This window comes from Podarcis cretensis, assembly GCF_951804945.1.
Source record: "Podarcis cretensis genome assembly, chromosome: 5".
Classification (NCBI taxonomy): domain Eukaryota; kingdom Metazoa; phylum Chordata; class Lepidosauria; order Squamata; family Lacertidae; genus Podarcis; species Podarcis cretensis.
Window position 1 is genome coordinate 85,524,085 of NC_137174.1, and position 20,374 is coordinate 85,544,458.

Genomic DNA, 20,374 nt, shown 5'->3' on the forward strand with positions numbered 1-20,374 from the left:
CCCTTCCCTGTCTGTTTTCTCATTCAGAACTTTTCAGCTTCCTTTATTTCAGATATTTTGACTAACGAAAGGGGCATATACACATATATACAGTGCTTTTTTTCTTAAAAAAATGTTTAAGGGTACTCTCATTTTCCTACTCATATTGAAATACAGATGATAGATAGATGATAGATAGATGATAGATATTTGCTTCATCCAGCTGATTGTTACAATGCTATGCAATCCTCAGGGCTGGATCTAGACACATTAAAACACAGAGAAATCCACTTTCTAAGAGGTCAGGCTATTTGTTCATCTCACCCACAACTGTGCACTCTGACTGGCAGCTGCTCTCCAGGGCAGAATTTCTTCCCATCACTGCATCCTGAACCTTTTAACACCATGAAGTGGACCTGGGATACTGGGTATGTGGTGCTTTACCACTGAGCTACAGCCTCTTCCGCATTGGTCTTCAGTGTCTGTGGAAGGATGTGTGGATCCAGAATTGGCCTCCACAGTCACTCATGGACTCATTGTTAAAACCGTGTTTATGGAAGACAGTCTTTATGGAAGACAAAGAAGGAGGAGGAGGAGGAGGAGGAGGAGGAGGAGGAGGAGGAGGAGGAGAAGAAGAAGAAGAAGAAGAAGAAGAAGAAGAAGAAGAAGAAGAAGAAGAAGAAGAAGAAGAAGAAGAAGAAGAAGAATTGATTTTGTAGTGGAATCAGAATTTCTGCTCTTTGGGGCAGATTCAGCTACCCCATTCTGCTAGCAGAAGCCAGCAGAAAGGACTCCTGTTAGCACAGCAGGGCTTTCCACGCTCTCGTCACCACATGTGCACCTGCATCTCCCCCAAATCCGCTCTGGTGGGTTGGAAGAACCCCCAGAACAGCAGGTGAGAGAAGGAGAGGATCTGAGAGACTGTTCCACTGGACAACCAGAAGTGCTTGCACTGCTCAAATACGCTCCCTTTAGTGCTACATTGAATTCCGCCCTTTGTGCTTTCCTGCACATCTTCTGAATGGGCTATTTGCCTGTACTTCTTCCATGCTTCCAGTCAGGAATATCAGTGTTTCTTGCCTTCAGCCAGTGTGTGCAAAATATTTTCAATCGACTCTACTAGCAAATTGAGGGACACTTTAAACATTATGCAGAAGCACACCTGCATTTCCCATGGGGCATACACTCAATAGCCAGTCACACCTCCCTGATGTGGGGACGTGTGTGATTCGTGCATTTGTCACATTCACTTTCATAGACACTACACATTTGAAGGGATGCAGGTGGCGCTGTGGGTTAAAGCCTCAGCGCCTAGGACTTGCCGATCGAAAGGTCGGCGGTTCGAATCCCTGCGGCGGGGTGCGCTCCCGCTGCTCGGTCCCAGCGCCTGCCAACCTAGCAGTTCGAAAGCACCTCCGGGTGCAAGTAGATAAATAGGGACCGCTTACCAGCGGGAAGGTAAACGGCGTTTCCGTGTGCTGCTCTGGCTCGCCAGAGCAGCTTTGTCACGCTGGCCACGTGACCCGGAAGTGTCTCTGGACAGCGCTGGCCCCTGGCCTCTTAAGTGAGATGGGCGCACAACCCCAGAGTCTGTCAAGACTGGCCCGTACGGGCAGGGGTACCTTTACCTTTACCTTTACACATTTAAAGCCCATTCAAAGCCCATTTCCCCATGAAAGAATAATGGGCACTGTAGTTTATTAAGTGTTGCTAGGAATTGTAATTCTGAGAGGGGTAAACTAGAAGGCCCAGAATTTTGAGGGAAAGAATTTTGAGGGAAAGCTGAAAAAAAGCCCTCTAATACACCTAATGTGTGAACTGGTCCTCTGTCTGTATAAATATTCTTCTTTTAAAAAAATACCCATGTCCTATGCGCTTGGGATTTTATCCTAACAGGGTATTTGAATATTCTGCATAAAAACTTCCTTTAGCAACATTTAGATTTTTGCTGTCACTCTGATTCAGGTTCCCAGTACTTGATTCATACAAAAATACATGACCAATCGCATTATTGACACTTGTAGTTTACAGATCTCTTTTCAGATTACAGTGATGGCTGTAATGCATGGAATGCAGCAATGTTTTACACCTGCACACGTGCTGGTGAAGTCACAGCAGAAATAATTGTTAATCTGAAGCAGCAGAACAGGGACACATTCTACAATAACACAACACATAAAGGTTGGGAAGATCTAAGACTCAGGGAGACCTGCGCAATTAGAAATCTTATTTTTTATCACTGCAAGTACCAAGCCAAAGTACCATTTCATTTACATTTTGTTTGTTTTTTTGTAGTTCCAGAGGGCTCAATGTCAACACTGGATTCCATATGCTGTACACCTATTTGTCCAACTTACATGATATTTGTCCAACTTGGACACGTCTGCTAAATTCCCTTATTGACCTCCACTTGGTCTCATTCATTACATAGCTGAATAGCACTGAATAGCACCTTGAGTTGGGCTTCGTCTAACTCCTATCTCCACACTGAATTTTTGAAGTACTTTAGACTTGCACTCCTGTGAGCAGTGGATCCAGATTTAATTTCGCCCATTCCTCAAATGTCATTTTCTGGTCTTCCATCTGCTCCCAAAAGCTCATAATTTTTTCTCTCACTGCTAAATCAAATGCAAAAGTAAAAAAAAAAAAACAACCAAAGAAGTGATGTATAGCAGTTGCCCATATCTATTACATGTCTGCAATAGTGATCTAAGTGAAATAATATTGTTGACGGTTCAGATAAAAAACAGAATCTCAGTTCAGACATCCCACCAAATGGTGATTTGCATTAGCTGTCTGAGGAATCCAAAGCATGATTTTTGGTCAATCCCCAAAGAGCAACAAGCCCTAGTGTCTCTTGATTTTTCCCACCCCCCTGTCTTTGTGACCTGATGTTCTCAGCATGAGGCTTCTGTCTAATTTAACCCCATCTTCCTCCAATTCATCCCTGGCCCCTGCGGACGTCTCCCTTGTGGTTCATCTGTGCCAACAGGTACATCAACAGAACAATCCTATTTATTTGTTATTTGTTTATTGAACCACATTAACCCCAGTCTTTAGGCAAAAAGGCTCCCAGTGCAATTTACAGAAATCAGTGGTAAGATAATTCCCACCCCACAGGCTTACAAACTAAAATAAATGATATACAAGGGGGGAAAGTGTGGGTAGGGAAGAGGGGAGAAGCAAGCTCCTTAAGGCTTCAGCTCCCTGGTAAATAGACACAGGGGGTCCTTCTTTCTCCTTTCGCTTCACAATGAAACTTAAGGAGAAAGGCAGGCCGTATTAACTGCTTGCCTTGTGGTGCATTTGAGCTGATATTTTCATTGATATATAAAAATCAATCACACCTTTCATTCTGGAAGTGTCCCCAAGGGATTTTTTTTTTTTAATTGAAAGATAAAGTACAGAGAAGATAGGCCACACAGACCCCCCGCCCGCGTGCGCACTTTCAGACACAAAAGATACCACTGTTAGCAGATACAATGCAGCAGTAAGAGAAAATGTCACATGGCCAAAAGCTTATGAGATAAGGAGGCTGGAAGAGAGCTGTGGTAGAAAACCTGGAGATAGTGTCCTCAGTTATGAAGAGCTTGCTGGATCTGACCAAAAGTTCAACATAGTCCAGCATCCTGTTCTCACAGTGAAATTTACCTTTGGTAAATTTGGTTAAGGGACACGGGTGGTGCTGTGGGTAAACCACAGAGCCTAGGACTTGCCGATCAGAAGGTCGGCGGTTCGAATCCCCCGACGGGGTGAGCTCCCGTTGCTCGGTCCTTGCTCCTGCCAACCTAGCAGTTTGAAAGCACGTCAAAGTGCAAGTAGATAAATAGGTACCACTCCAGCGGGAAGGTAAACGGTGTTTCCATGCACTGCTCTGGTTCACCAGAAGCAACTTAGTCATGCTGGCCACATGACCCGGAAGCTGTACGCCAGCTCCCTCGGCCAATAAAGCGAGATGAGTGCCGCAACCCCAGAGTCGGTCATGACTGGACCTACTGGTCAGGGGTCCCTTTACCATTACCTTAACTTTGATAACTTTTGGTACCTTTGGTATCAGCTGCAAAGGGGGAGCTGCAACCAAATCACACACATTCAGGAGCCTTACTCCCATGTAGGCATAGATGTGATTGCAGCCAGTTAGTGCTTAATTTACAGCCAAGGGTGGAGAACCTGCGGCCCTCCAGATTTTGTTGAGACTCTAATTCTAACCATCCCGCAACATTGTCCATGCTGGCTGGGGCCAATGGGAGTTGGAGTCCTACATCTGCAGATAACAGATTCACAGCAATGGCGCTCAGGGTAGCTATTGCCTTTATTTGACAGGCAGCAAGATTCCTGCTTTGTTCCAAAGCACTCGCACACAATCAAACAAAAGAATACAGGGTTGTTGTTTTTAAAGGGGTGGGGAATGTAAATGATCCCCCCCCCATAGCTCTGTATCACCCCACAGCATACAGCAATGTTTGCTTTAGCTGAATCTCAGTCTGGAGATTAAAAGATGCTGTTGGGTGCAGCTGAGGAAGAAGGAGGGGGGGGGGAAATAAATCACAGGGGTCTTTCCCTTTTCTTCCAAGCCTGACTATTCATTGAGATGCAGGTAGTGCTCTGATGGCAAGGGCCGCAGTGCTGGGAAGACAAATAACACCCAACTTGCATACCAAGTGGCATTGCATTTAACTGATTTCATTTTGTGATGAAATACATAACTGTAATCCAGGGCCACCATACTGAGAGTCACTTCTGGGGAAATGTGCCAACAAGAAGGCACATCTCAGCTAATTACACCGTGTGTATATTTTATAACTATCCTGGCAGGTGCAGTAAGGTGACTTCATAGGAAGATTTCAAAACCGGGTGAATTTGCAACTGGAAGGAAGATATTAACAGCAGCAGCAACAACATATTAATGTTGCTAGTTTTTAGGATTGGCACTGGTGATGGAGCAATGCAGAGTTGCAGCATCTGCTGCACTGGGAGCGGGAAACAGCTGTTCTCCAGCAATTTGTTCTGGGACAGATAAAACTGGGCCACTTCAAAGCAGGGCTGCAAAACCTTGAAACTGGATTACTGCTGTGTGCAATTTTGGGCTGCACATGGGCCACACCCAGAAACTCCAGCTATATAACATGCATTGGCTAGACTATTGTTGGGGGTAGACCGCTAACAGCATGACACACCTGTGCTACAACATTTGCACTGGCTGCGCATATGATGTCTTCTTTCTGGTCTGAAATAACTGTTGATGTTAACCTTGTCTTGGAGGAACCTGTGGATGTTCACACACTCCGTATGGCATGGGGACTAACAGATTTGTGAGCCCTTTTGACCAAACTGTGGGAGGCAGTGGAAGACAGAAGTGCCTGGCATGCTCTGGTCCATGGGGTCACGAAGAGTCGGACACGACTAAACGACTAAACAACAACAATGGTGCACAGAGCTGGAAGAGCAAAAATCCACTACATACTGCTCAGTGTTCTGAAGTTATTGCTGCCCTTTCTACGTTTGAATGTGTGGCTTATAACCTCTTTAGATAGCTATTTGGACATATGGAATGCCTACATTATTATGCTTAAATTAAGATTGATAGAATATTAATTACCTGAGGTTGTGGTTGACCACAAACTTGACATGAGCCAACAGTGTGACGCGGCAGCTAAAAAAGCCAATGCAATTCTGGGCTGCATCAATAGGAGTATTGCATCTAGATCAAGGGAAGTAATAGTGCCACTGTATTCTGCTCTGGTCAGACCTCACCTGGAGTACTGTGTCCAGTTCTGGGCACCACAGTTCAAGAAGGACACTGACAAACTGGAACGTGTCCAGAGGAGGGCAACCAAAATGGTCAAAGGCCTGGAAACGATGCCTTATGAAGAACGACTAAGGGAGCTGGGCATGTTTAGCCTGGAGAAGAGGAGGTTAAGGGGTGATATGATAGCCATGTTCAAATATATAAAAGGATGTCACATAGAGGAGGGAGAAAGGTTGTTTTCTGCTGCTCCAGAGAAGCAGACACGGAGCAATGGTTCCAAACTACAAGAAAGAAGATTCCACCTAAACATTAGGAAGAACTTCCTGACAGTAAGAGCTGTTCGACAGTGGAATTTGCTGCCAAGGAGTGTGGTGGAGTCTCCTTCTTTGGAGGTCTTTAAATAGAGGCTTGACAACCATATGTCAGGAGTGCTCTGATGGTGTTTCCTGCTTGGCAGGGGGTTGGACTCGATGGCCCTTGTGGTCTCTTCCAACTCTATGATTCTATGATTCTATGATTTTTATTTTCACCTGGTGATGTTTTTATATTTTCTTCTCTGGTCATTACTTTGTCCCTGCTGCTCTTGACACGTACATAAACAGTCTTGTTGAAGATAACTTACGTTTTTATATTTTCGTTCCTATTTTTTGATATATTTGCACACACACACACACAACACACACACACATGTATATACACATACACACATTCAAGTTAGGGGCTGTGTCCCTGTTGCCAACTCCCTTCCCAATACACACCCTGAGACCATTTTTGGTAGCTCTCTAACCAGGCCCTCTGTGGCTACATAAATCTGTATTGAGAATGAGCAAATAAAATATGTAAATGGTGCCTCCCTCCACCTGCTGCCTCTCACAATTTCATTTGGTATGGAGGTTGTCATTGATAGCCCTGTTTATGCAGTCTATTCATGGAACAGAGAGCAAATTGCCCTCAGTGACCCTTCCCCAATGGCTTCCATACATCGATTCACAGTTGCGAACTGTGCTTAAGCACCTACAAGAAGCATGCAGGGCACCCCAGTCGTATGGGAAGGTGTAGGTTTGGTGCAGGTTCAGAGGGATGCATGGAGCATAGGACTTATTGTCCATGGCATTTGCAACGCCAGCAAGTAATCTCTGAACAGAGATTAAGTACATGGACTTAAGCCATAGTGAATTCACTGGCACCCTTGCAAAACAAATCTCTTTGGGAAGCCAAAATGCTCACAATCCTTTGCAGGAAAGTCACCAAACACTTACAATTAATACATGTTTGTATTACATGGTTTCCTCCCCCGCCCCCGTGCTTCTCTTCTACTTGCTGAAATCGCAATAAAGAAATGGTGAATCAAAGGTTCAAAATGCTTATCAGACAAATACAGAAAGGGGCTCTATTTCCTTTCTTATTTTACCTGCTGGAGCACTGAATTGTAAAGGAGGCACGTAACGGCTTTCCTGTGACTGGCAACTCTGCTTTTGCCTGAATCTTGCTCCATCTCCAGCAATGTCAATTGGTTGTTAAACGAGATGAAAAGACGCCCATGGGATTCATCAAAGCAAAGCGTGGAATGGAAATCTAGGCTTTTGGGGAAGGAACCAGAAATCCTTTGGATGCAAAGCTGATGCTGAATGTCCCATATCCTTAAGACCTGCACATGGTAAGGAGGAGAGGAATAAATCAGAACCAAACTTCTTCTTCTTTTTAACTCAGAAGGTGCAGAAATAGGTAAAACCAAAGCTTAGGTATAGTTCCTCAGGGATGGGAAATCTGTTGGTCCTCCTGATGGTGTTGGACTACAATTCCCATAATCCAGGACCAAAAACCATGCTGGCTGGGGTGGATGGGAGTTGGAGTCCAGCTCCATATGGAGGGCTACAAGTTGTAGGAGGCTTCATCAAGTCCTCTGAAGGCTGCATATTGTTCAGGCTGGCAGAGCCATGCAAAGCTGGTACGAGGCCCATGCAAGATGGGAAATGTAGGCCCCGATTCAATCATCTTTACTCAAGGTTGGGAGATGAGCAAGGATGCTGGAGGAGCTAAGGAATTTTTTAAAAGTGCCTGGGGAAATATTTTGGCAGCTTCTGTGTCACTGGCAAAGGACCCAGACTTTTCCAGACTCTGTGAAGGGTGAGAGATTCCTTCCCTCATTCCAATGAACCTGCCAGAGGGATGAAGATAGAGTGGTCCAGGGCAGATGAAGTAATTTTGTTGTACTAGGTCACGGATGTCCAACTTACAAGAGACTGCCATCTACTCCCATTATAAAACAACTGGCAATGATCTACCCATTGGATTGACAAAAGTTGTTGAGCTTTCCTGCACTAGGTGAATCTTAATTTTGTCTCCTGCCCCCCCCCCCATCTTGCATTTCTCTTGTGGAGGCCTGTGTTCAAATCCTGGCTTGTCCACATACCCTCCAACAATAGGGACATTTTCATCTGAGGATTGTTGGAGGGCATGCTAACTGGTGGAGGAAGAGGGGGGCAGGGGGAGCGCACCACCCCCGGCACCACGATCCCGGTGGGGTGCCATCGCAGCTGCCCCCCCCCAGCGCTGGGTGTCACGCCCCTGCAGGCGGCGCACCACGCCACCAGAGCATGCGCCACACCCCTGCGGGTGGCATGCCACACCCCCAGGACGTGCACCAGCCATGCCCCCACCTGCTCTCTGCCCCCAATGCTGGAGTCTCTGTTTCTGTTGCCACCCCACTAGGACTTATCACTCCCTTCCCAACTGACCCCCTTCAACCCCCATTTTTGTGCCTCCCCACGGAGCATTTCCTATCAAAAGAAGGCTGAGTGCCATCACAGCTACACCAATGGGATGCCCTCCACTCCCCCTTCATTCCCGCCTAGGGTGGTCCTGCCCTCTGCCTGTCCCTCAGAGCTAGCATGTCATGCAAGGATGGGCCTCAGTGGTGGTGGCGTCTTCTACCCAAACTCGGTGTCAGTGCTGTCAAGGGAAATCGGGACATTCCAGGATCAAATCAGGAGCCAGAATGGCTTTCATAATTTGGGGACTGTCCCTAGAAAATTGGGACACTTGGAGGGTACATCAATGGAAGCCCCACATCGTGACCTCCTGCCAATCACAGTCTCTAAGCCTAACCTACCTCACATGAGATAAACTCCATGAGTGGTGGATGCTGAATTCAACAGCCACAGACTACTATTTGACAACGTCATTTCATGCACTGTTTAGTAAACTTCCCACTGGTCATTTCTACCGCCACAGGCAAACCTCTTAGAAATCATTACTCTTAAATCCCTGGACTGAAAGATATCCTAGTTTCCTTATGAGGATGCAGCCAAATTAAAATTAATAGTTGTTTTCTCCCCAAATCAAGGCCTTATCTGATGTGAAGTGCAAGCTAATCATGGACGCCTATATTTCTTTTCTTCCTGAGCTGTCAAACCAAGGCTTTCAGCGAAGGAAGCCTTTTTATCTTTTCTTATTCCAGCCCTTGTCCTACATGGCACTGTGTAGCAGATGTGTCATTTGGGTTGGCTGGCAGTATGTTGGCGGTTGCTCTAGCAGAGCAGGAGGTTTGCACGTAAATAAACTCTACCAGCTCAGGTGCCCATTCATCCATCAAAGTGAAACAGATTCATGTTAATGTCAAGAATGCTAAAAGGCAGTAAAATAAAGGCTAAACCACTACAGGCGAAACAATGGTCACAGAATGTATTAAGAGGCTTAGTGGCAGGGAAATAGTTTTTGTTGTTTTTTAAGGACATGTTAACTGGACACAAATCAAGGCTGCAGGCTCAGATTGGCATGAGAAACACAACTAATGAAGGACCTTAGCTTAAGGTCCAAAACTTTCCCTCTTGCATTTAAAAGCAGCCTCACAGCAGGTGAAGCTTTACCTGGAATAGAAATAACTGATCCAAAGCCAGTAAAAATGTGGCAATAAAAATTTGAGAAATGTCGATAAGTCATTTTTAAAAATGGCAGCAAAAGCTGACGTGCATTCTAGATATTTCAGTGAAACAAAACACAAGATTCAATGGAGAGGTGTCTCGTTATTTCTTAAGGTACTGAAATAAATGCCATTGTGGTTGTGGCTAGACATTCCCCAGGGCAGCATCCCTAAGGATGAAGAGACTGGAGTGGATTGGAGGGAGAGCAGGTCCAGCTGGTGGCAGCTGCAGCGAATGGAGAAGGGGATTTGCCATAGCTGTGAGAAACAGTGAAATGAAGGTCATTGCAACTCAAGACCAGAAAGGAAGAGAGCCTAGCTAAAGGTGGGCTGGAGGCCGAAGGTAGAATCCAGGAGTTGACACCCAATGAAGTCGTCCAATTGATGCAAAGAAAAGACTTCTGCCTATACAATGGGACTTTCTCCCCCTTTCCTCTCCCTTTGTGCCCCCACAAAGGGGTTCCAGGGGTTCCTACAACCATATGGAGCAGATTTGGGGGGCAGGAAGAGTAGAACCCATTGTGCTAAAGGGATGACTCCATTTAATACAACCACGGGAGATGATGTGTTCTTTAACCTTGGGGAACTGGCTGTTGAAGTAGCCCTTCAAAGAGAATCGAGAGGAGGGGGGGAGCAGGACAGAGAAAATTGGCAATGAATAGCTAACCAGAGAGTCTCAAGAGGCAAGAAGAAGAAGAAGAATACCTGAGAGATACTAAGTGGACTTAATTCCTGGTAAAAGGTAAAGGTAAAGGTACCCCTGCCCGTACGGGCCAGTCTTGACAGACTCTGGGGTTGTGCGCCCATCTCACTTAAGAGACCAGGGGCCAGCGCTGTCCGGAGACACTTCCGGGTCACGTGGCCAGCGTGACATCGCTGCTCTGGCGAGCCAGAGCCGCACACGGAAACACCGTTTACCTTCCCGCTGGTAAGCGGTCCCTATTTATCTACTTGCACCCGGAGGTGCTTTCGAACTGCTAGGTTGGCAGGCGCTGGGACCGAGCAGCGGGAGCGCACCCCGCCGCAGGGATTCGAACCGCCGACCTTTCGATCGGCAAGCCCTAGGCGCTGAGGCTTTAACCCACAGCGCCACCTGCGTCCCTGCGCCACCTGCTTCCCTAATTCCTGGTAACAGCCCATAAAGAAAAGGAAACACTACTTTTTCACTTGAGATGTGAATCTGCTCTTATCTTAGGAGAGAAGCAGAATGGAACTCATATGGCCTTCTGCCTCCTTCATATATTAGCGCATGTGAGGGGAACATTTCTCAGTACTGGGTGGGACCAGCATCAAAAGTGTGCAGAGCAACAAATGTAAAATTTACCTTTATACAATAAGCTGTTTTCTACATGCACAAAAACTACTCAAGAAGAGCAATGGTGGTGAGGGGTGTTGCCTGAGGGGAGTGGGTGTGGCTAGGGAAGGAGGGGTGTAGATAGAGTCTTGAGAACCAGATAGAAGGGCTTGAAAGGCTGCATTTGGCTCCCAAACCTGAGGTTCCCCACCCCTGTCTTAGAAGCTTCATTTTGCTTAGAGTCTTCCAAGGATGAGACCATTTCTACCCATGTTAAGTAGACTTAGTCATGAACACTACAAAGTGGAGCAGCTGCTGGATTGAGAAACTCAAAACTAGTGCCCTTCTGGGTTCCATGTTCTTAACCAGAGTGTTGTCTAGAGGAAGACTAATGATCTCCGCTTCTCAGCCCTTCCCAAGCTCACCTTATCCTTTCCGAAGCTGAAGAGCAGTTTGCGCTCAGTAATGAACCGGACGGCGATTACACTGTCTGAATGGCCCTCCAGGACTCCGGCGGGCTTAGACGTGACATAAGGATTCCAAAGGCAAACATGGCGATTAACTCCTGCGGTCGCTGTTCAAAGTCACAAAGTTGAAACTCATTTATACAAACGTTGTTGTTGTTTTTTTACAAGCATGACAAAGAAATATGCCAAAGTTGCAGCAACTATAAACTATAAACTATAAACAAGTTTTGTTTAATGGATTCCATTCCACTCTCCAAATTTGATTGCCTTGATGCAGCTTCTCCCTCACCCCCTATTCATTTCCTTCATAAAAATTAATCTGTTTTTGCAGCTGCTTGACTTGATATGGAGCCAATGTGAGCCAAAGAAAGGGAACACTGGCTGAGACTAGGAAAGATGAGTCTTGGAGACCTTGGTGCAGTCCTACAATGGACACTCCTTGGCAGGCGTGAGGAATCTCAGGTCCACAGGCCTAAAGAGGACTGTAAGGCCTTTTAATTTGACCTGTGAGGGTGTTTTAGCCAAGCCCTGCTCATCTTCCCTATACAGTGGTACCTCGGGTTATGAACTTAATTCGTTCCGAAGGTCTGTTCTTAACCTGAGGTACCACTTTAGCTAATGGGGCCTCCTGCTGTCACCACGCCGCAGGAAGGGGTTTCCATTCTCATCCTAAGGTAAAGTTCTTAACCCGAGGTACTACTTCCAGGGTTAGCAGAGTTTGTAACCCAAGGTGTTTGTAACCCGAGGTGTTTGTAACCCGAGGTACCACTGTATGTAATATCATATATCCATAGGCTGTTGACACCTGTATCAGGGGATGGAGCCCAGCACACCTCAGAGACTCACTGGGAATTGCTTGAGAACACAGCCATTCATCTCAGTAGCAAGCTAGATGCCAGGACTGATACAGTCACTCCCAGGTAAGGTGTTGTTGTTTTTAATGCTCCATCAAGTCATGTTTCATGAGATCAGTTTCACTTTTCTCCGTCTGAGGTTGTTGACAAGGTACTTATGTGTATGCACACAATGACATGCCCTTTGGACCCCTGCCTTCAATTGCTGACTAAAGCTAGCCTGAGTGGCATGACTGGGTGGGTTCAGGCTGCGGTGAATATGTCTCTGCATGAAGGGGGGCAAGTAGCAACCACTTTGAAGGAGGTGAAAATGTCCACCCCGTCACAAACACTTCCTTCTTGAGCACAGTACTTGACAGGGTTGCGGCAATACAGCTGCAGGCCTTCCTGGAAGAAACTGATTCTCTAGACCCATTTCGGTCTGGGTTTAAACCCAGGTTCAGGACAGAATCTGCCTTGGTTACCCTGATGGATGACCACTATACGGAGAGGGCGGAATGCAATCCTGTTGCTTTTACAAGCTTTCTCATCAGCTTTTGATACCATTGACCATGGTATCCTCCTGGACCACCTACAAGAGATGGCTTTTGAGGGCACTGTTCTGCAGTAGCTTCAGTCTTTGCTCCGGGGACAGTTCCAGAAAGTAGCACTGGATGAGTGCTTCTCGACCCCTTGGCTCTTGAGCTATGGGTTGCTACAGGGCAGTATATTGCCTCCATTGCTATTTAGCATCCACATGAAGCTGTCGGAAGCAGCCATTAGGAATTTTGCAGCAAGGTGACACGAGTACACTGATGACAACTCCCATCAGCTCCGACAATATGGTTGATAGTCAGTGGATGATGGGATCTGCCGTCCAACAACATCTGGAGGGCCACCGATTCCCTATCCCTGTCTTAGCATATGTTCTATATTTGGTTGCCTCATCTTTACAACAGCCTCCTCAATCCTCTACAACATCTCTTTATTGGTTTTGCTGTCTATCCATCTCCTTACAAATGCCTCAGGTCCCCTTTGTTCCCCTTTCCCTACCACCCCACTTCACATCAATTCAGAACAGAGCTCCATTTGTACTTTTTTGTTCTTTTTTAATGAATTTCCTTTTCAGTGTGAAGCTTATACTCCTTCCTCTGGCAAGTGTTTCGTTGGCAATATACGCTTTTATCACCTGCACCTGGCTTTTGGAGGGTGCAATCAAAAGTCTACCCTCCAGGCATTTGTGGGATGCTAAGCCAAAGGGGGGGGGGGAGGAATCGACCACCATAAGACTAAATTGGCTGGACAATTATGACTCCACCTAAGAAACACTTGGGATTTTTGGTTCTGTTTGGGGATTAAGAACATAGTATACCCGGAGAGCTCACTAAAGCACAGCTTGCAAGAGTTCCTTGGGGGAACTTATGTTAGTTGTATTTATCTAAAATCAGTTCACATTTGTCAGGCAGAAGTACCCTGATATATAGAGCCTGGGGCATTTAAGAGTTCTAAGATGCAGCAATCACTAGGTAAATGTCATGTTTTACAACATCAGTACAATTTACTGCACTTTACTGTGTGGAATGCAGCCCAGAAATTACTCCCATACTTTATCACACTTCCTTCCACATGATAACCCCCCTTCAGCAGCCAGAAGACTTGGACACTAGACCAGGCACATGCAAACTTGGCCCTCCAGAAGTTTTGGGACTACAACTCCCATCATCCCTGAGCACTGGTCCTGTTAGCTAGGGGTGATGGGAGTTGTAGTCCCAAAACATCTGGAGGGCCGAGGTTGCCTATGCCTGGACCAGACCCCTCTCTCTGAGGAGAAATATTACCAGCTAGGCCACAACTGGATTCACGGGCATTTTCAAAACGACCTTCCCTTATAGCCATTTCCTCCCATCCCTTTTCCGTATGTGCCTCGTCTCGGGTGCTATATCCGAATCAAACTAGAATTTCTGCCCTCACCTATTCATTTATACTGATATTATGTGGATTTAATTGTCACGGCTTTCCCCAAAGAATTCTGGGCATTGTAGTTTAATGAAGTTGCCGTTAGTGAATTTCTACCTAGCCCACTTTACCAAAGTGAAATTGTTAGGGCTCCCCTGGGAGGGGGAAATGGCTGCTATGCTAGGTTGAGTCTGCAATAAACACTGGCCCATTAGGGTGCATGGGGTACTCATTCGCAAACTCCTCACCTTTCTACCAGCTTCCTCCTTCTCAGTCTCAGTGTTACCTCATTGTTGTCCTCCAGTAGGGAGAAGGATGGAGACAAAACTAGAATTAGGTGCTTCCGCCTGTCACTGGCTCTGGTTTTACCTCCTGTCAGGCTCCCTTCCAGTCTACCAATCTACATGGGCACCAGTTACCACTGCTACAGTGCAGACTTACTCTTAGACTTCTGATTGTCCCTTTCGGTTTTACAAGAAAACAAATTATAGTGACATACCTATCAAGTTGAGCCTTGAATGGAAATCAAAAGCATTGACTCCTTGAGTGACGCAGAAAGTTGTTGTTGTAAGACGAGGACTTAATTTCTCTCTCCAAGCTAGCACCAGTGTGTTTGTGCTGCTGGTTGTAACAGACAGAAAGACATCTAAGGAGGGGATGTATGCAACTGAAACAGTATAGAGATGGCGTTTTGATTAGATTCGTTATCAAGTAAGAGGTTCTTACATAGAGCTGAGTCAATTCTGGTGAATCAGTTTTTAAGTTTTGTTGCGCTGTGTTAAGATTTGGGTGTTTTGAATGCTTCTGAAGCCTGTTCTTAGTACCCTACTTGGGTAGAAAAGAAGAGATATAAATGACTAGAAGATGATAGATATAGATCAATTGATTGATGATGATAGATGATAGATAGATAGGTAGATAGATTAGATAGATGATAGATAGATAGATAGATAGATAGATAGATAGATAGATAGATGATAGATAGATAGATAGATAGATGATAGATAGATAGATAGATGATAGATAGATAGATAGATAGATAGATAGATAGATGATAGATAGAAAAATATATGATAGATAGATGATAGATAGATAGATAGATAGATAGATAGATAGATAGATAGATAGATAGATGATAGATAGATGATAGATAGATAGATAGATAGATAGATAGATAGATAGATAGATAGATGATAGATAGATGTTAGATAGATAGATAGATAGATAGATAGATAGATAGATAGATAGATAGATGATAGATAGATGATAGATAGATAGATAGATATAGATAGATAGATAGATAGATAGATGATAGATAGATAGATGATAGATAGATGATAGATAGATGATAGATAGATGATAGATAGATAGATAGATGATATAGATAGATAGATAGATAGATAGATAGATAGATAGATAGATAGATAGATAGATAGATGATAGATAGATAGATGATAGATAGATGATAGATGATAGATGAGCAGTGCACAAACATTTGCAGTAGAAATTTAATTTTTCCAAGCCTTCAAATCTAATGCTATTCTTTCTCCCAACCTGGTACCAGATTTGTTTTTGTTGTCTAATAATGGGAAGTCATGCAACATCACTAAGCCCCATCACTTGAATTTAAGGTTTGAGATGCCATCAAGCTGGCAACCTAAACATGAAGTGTACTTTTGTTGGAAAGCCATGACTAACTCCAACTGCCAGACAAACAGGGCTTTGTATTTGCATGTGTGTGTTTTCATGCATTGCCTTTATATGTGCATATGTAAAAGCATTTAATGGGTACACAGTAAAAATGTAGCATGTGAAGACGGCCATTGAGAAAGAAGCTCTGAATACAAAATTGGTGCCTATACTGCAGCAGTGATGGGGAAGAAGATGCTGTTCAACTCCAATCAGCCTCAGTGAGTATGGTCAAAGGTCTGGATGATGGGAGTTGTAGTCAAACTACTTCTGCAGATATCTAGAAAAAAGTATAACCATCTGGAAACAGGTTTTTATATGCTGCTGTAATGTTTGCTATTGAATGGCATAGTTGGAATTTCAATAAAACACACACACACACAACCTGCCTCTCTGGACTCTAGGGACTTTTATGAGAGTAAAATGTTGTGAATATTAGGAGCTGAGAAATCTTCGCAGTTTCCAACAAAGACATAAACTTGTTTCTGTCTAAATTACACTGTAAGTCAAGCTCCTTGGAGGATGCCTGACTGAAAATGGTGGTCTTAAGAGTAATTCCCATATCAGAATATATATAGCAAATTAAAATGTTATGTTCCTTGAAGAAAAGACTGAGCCAGTTGCTGTTCTTTGTACTGTAGAATCATATGGCTGGAGGGGTATTATAGATCATCTAATCCAATCTCTGGCTCAAGGCAGGGAATTCATAGCTAGAGCATGTCCAGTCTCTGCTTGAAGACCTCCAGCAAGAGAGAACCTGCCATGTATACCATGAGTCCATGGTTAACACATACAGCAGGGGTAGGGGACCTGTTGTAATTGAATGAAACTCTGAAGGCTGGGACCTTGTTCACAATGAAATGGTAAAGCTAAGTTTGGGCTGTACCAATTCAGGTTTCAGCAGGGGTTGGGGTTGCTCATATTCATTTATTTAGCAAAAATATTTGAGCACTGAGTATTTCAATTTTTAAAAAATGGGATCCTGTTGCACTACAAATCCCATCAACCACAGCCAGTGAGCAGGGATGATGGGAGTTGTAGTCCAGCAATAGCTGGAGGGTCACAACTAAGCAACCCTTAAAATATTGGACCAGGCTGCAACCCAGAGTTCTATCTTTGGATTGCATGACACAGATGGAGACAAGGCAGCTGCAATGGCTTCTTCCCACACATTACTCTCCCAGTTCTGCTGCCTCTCCTACTTGCAATAAAAAGAAGCGCTCCAGGTATGCCATGCAGCAGGCAAGGTAGGGAAGCATAAGCAAGTGGACAGGATGGGACAAGAAGAAGATGCCATGGCTTCTTGTTCTCCAGCATTACACTGTGACATCAAAGGTCCAGATTGCATCCTTGCAAGCATAACTCTGAGATGCAAGGTTGAAATGTTGTATTAAGCAGAACACTTGAGTGGCAGAAAAGAACGATATTCCCCCCAGCAGGGCTAGGAAGGCCATTCATTATTCAGACACGAAGAGTTGGGTTGATTGCATGCATGCAAATTACTTTAACTCTTCTTCTTCTTTTTAAGAAAAGAAAATAGAGTCACTTCAGGAGATGTGATTTCAGAACCATTGTTATCCTCTGGCTTTGATTTAAAACTTTTAAATGAGCTTTGGTGTTAAAGAGGCTATAAAAACTTCTGGAAGGAAGCAATCAGGCTTTTTTGGCACAGGACTTGGCAGCAAAATCTTAATTTCCAAAAGGCAGGCCCAGAAGTCGCAGCCTCCTCTCTCCTACTGCCAAGCACCCCACAAGTCGGTCCCCCCTCAAAAAAGAAGAAGATGCAGCTATAAAAAATATTACCACCGCCTAAACATCAGCAAAATTAACCCCAAGGAGAAAAATACAATCTGAGAAGTTGAAGTTTGCTGTAGAGGCTTCCCTTGGGAAATGTGAACACCAGCATGAGAGCAACCATTAGCAGGTTGGCGTTGCTGATGGAAATAAAGTCTGGTAAAGAAGTTCATATGAATGTGTGAGAATTCTAGGGCTACATAGGATGTGTGAGCCCAGCTGCCCTTGAGGCCAAGAACTCCAGGACCCACTAATAACAATGCAAACTTGTGTGCGTTTACACCAAAGTAAGTCCTACTATGTTCAAACGGAGCTTCCTCAAGGTAATCACATATTTTTTTATTGTTTATTATTATTAGTTGCATTTATATCCCACCTTTCCCTCCAAGGAGCTCAACATGGCAAACACACACATATTTCTCCCTCTCATTTAATCCTTACAACCCCAGGTACTAAGTTGGGCTAAGAGGCAGTGACTGGCCAGATATCACCCACTGAGCTTCCTGGCCAAGTTCGGATTTGAACCCTGGTCTCCCAGGTCCTAGTCAACCACTTTAACCACTACACCACACTGCCTCTCATAGGATTTCAGCCTTTAAGAGCTTTTGTCTGATACCCCAATCTACACCAGAGGCTGGCACCCAAGATTAAAAATAAATAAATAAAGGATTTCCTTGCGTCATTTCTCAGTACCTTGTCTAACCCATTCCTTATCATGGAGTTTGTGCCTTAACACATAGCAGCATTTGTGATACCCAGAGACCAGCTCCTGCCAAGTCACAGTCATTGTCACATTTTCATCTTCAGTGGAATTTGAAGGTCGTTCAAACAATGAGATCAGAGCTGTGTTGAAGACAATTGCTTGGACCTGTGAAGGATAGAGTTAATTTTTTATATTAAAAAAATCTTCTACCACTCTCAGCATTTCAAAGCAACCCATTACTGATGGCAATAACCTGAATATCACACAAAGCCCCTCCTTTGTTATAAATTCATAACTTGCATGCGTTTGAATTTCACGGCCACGGCTAAGGCTATTTTTTTGCTAATGAGGCTGCCGGGATTTGCTTAGGAGAGGACAACGGAAATAACTTAAATATGTATAGGTAGCCAACATGTATAGTTGGGCAAGATATGACAAAAGGGGGAGGGTAAACCAATCTAAAAGCAAATGAAGGGAACAAAGCCTTGGGCAGCTAAATGTACTTTCAAGAGAGTGAATATGAGTAATGAGAAGCAATTGGGATGAATTGACTTTTGACTTAACATAAGAAGAAAAGCTAAATCTCCCTGGAGTTGGAAGTTCTGAAGCATCGTCTTCACCATTGAACATATGAAGGTGGACTGGATTGACTCAGTATATAACTTAAACTTTGTGAAAAGCAAGAGGAATGCAGATGGAGGAGTCACCATCCAGTTCCCCTTGTGTCTCCTTGCTCTCCTCAACTGCTGCTACAGGGACACCTGAAAGCCCATCTTACCCTGAGGGGAGGGGAGAAGCAGCAGTAATTGATTTTTATTTTTTAAAAAAACAAGTTGTTTCCCCCCCCTCCCAATTCTATTTCAACTTTAAAGGAAAAAAAACCCCACCATGCTTATTGTTGTAATAATATTATGTGAACTGCTTTGTGAGGTCTGCCTGAACAGTGATACTGTGAACAAGTACTGTCACTAAATAAATAACAAGTGCTTGATCTGTGTGGATAGTGCCCTTACATACTTTACTCACTAGATGTTTTGTTGGGTAGAGCCAGACATTCCCTATTACTTTCTGTTCTTCTCTAAGAAATATAGCTAAGCTCTTCTCTAGCTCCCTGACTGATGTGTCCACTAAGCCTTCTGACAGGGGTGGGTACCAGGAGCAGGTCAGAAATAACTCATATGACTTCAGTGAATTCTTTATTCAAAGAAGAAAGACAGTCTAGGAGGCCGTGCCTAGTGAGCACAGCAACTCTTCCCCATAGAACTTGCCCCTATGAGGTAGTTGTGGGGACCGAGGGCCACCGCTTTCCTACAGCTCCCTAAGATTCCTCCTTCCCCAAGCAATTTGAGACTCTGTCATCTTGCTTGTCTTTGCTCCGCCCTCTGCATACCTCTTCAGGTTCTGGGAGATCAGGGGGGAAAGGAATCATAGAATCATAGAGTTGGAAGAGACCACAAGGGCCATCGAGTCCAACCCCCTGCCAAGCAGGAAACACCATCAGAGCACTCCTGACATAGAATCATAGAATCATAGAGTTGGAAGAGACCACAAGGGCCATCAAGCTATATTTCTTAGAGGGAGCTGTGCACAGCAGGAGGGGGAGACACCATGGCTTCTTCACCAGCCTGACTCATCTCTGTCTCTTAGCATCCCTCCAGCTTCTGCCTCTGATTCTAGACTGCTGTCTGCCACAGCCTCTTCTTGCTCACTCAACCCTGTTACCTCTTCAGCTTCTGACTCCTCTTCCTCCCAGTCTGCTCCTTCTTCTCCCTCTAACCACTCATCACTGTCCCACAACCGCTCCCCTGGCTCTGAGCCTTCTTCCCTTGGGGTTTCCCCAGCTGTTATCTCCCACCATTCCTCTGCATCCAGCCAGGCCAGGACACCTTCCATGACACTAACGGCCCAGCACTCTTCAAGAGGCAGCTGGTGTCCCAGTACAACAGGGATGAGGAACCTGTGGCCACCCAGATGTTCTCTTGACATTT

At 44.8% G+C, this 20,374-nt stretch overlaps 1 protein-coding gene across 1 annotated transcript in view; it reads right to left on the reverse strand.

The window, feature by feature from the left end:
• WDR49 (WD repeat domain 49) overlaps nucleotides 1-20,374 on the reverse strand; it is a 97,860-nt gene that overhangs the window by 54,885 nt on the left and 22,601 nt on the right. The window contains exons 5-8 of the mRNA XM_079977698.1: nucleotides 18,377-18,551; nucleotides 14,700-14,867; nucleotides 11,370-11,518; nucleotides 7,140-7,376 (exon numbers count right to left, since the gene is read on the reverse strand). Of these exons, the coding sequence (XP_079833824.1) occupies nucleotides 7,140-7,376; nucleotides 11,370-11,518; nucleotides 14,700-14,867; nucleotides 18,377-18,551 (729 nt within the window). The remainder of the gene's footprint in view (nucleotides 1-7,139; nucleotides 7,377-11,369; nucleotides 11,519-14,699; nucleotides 14,868-18,376; nucleotides 18,552-20,374) is intronic.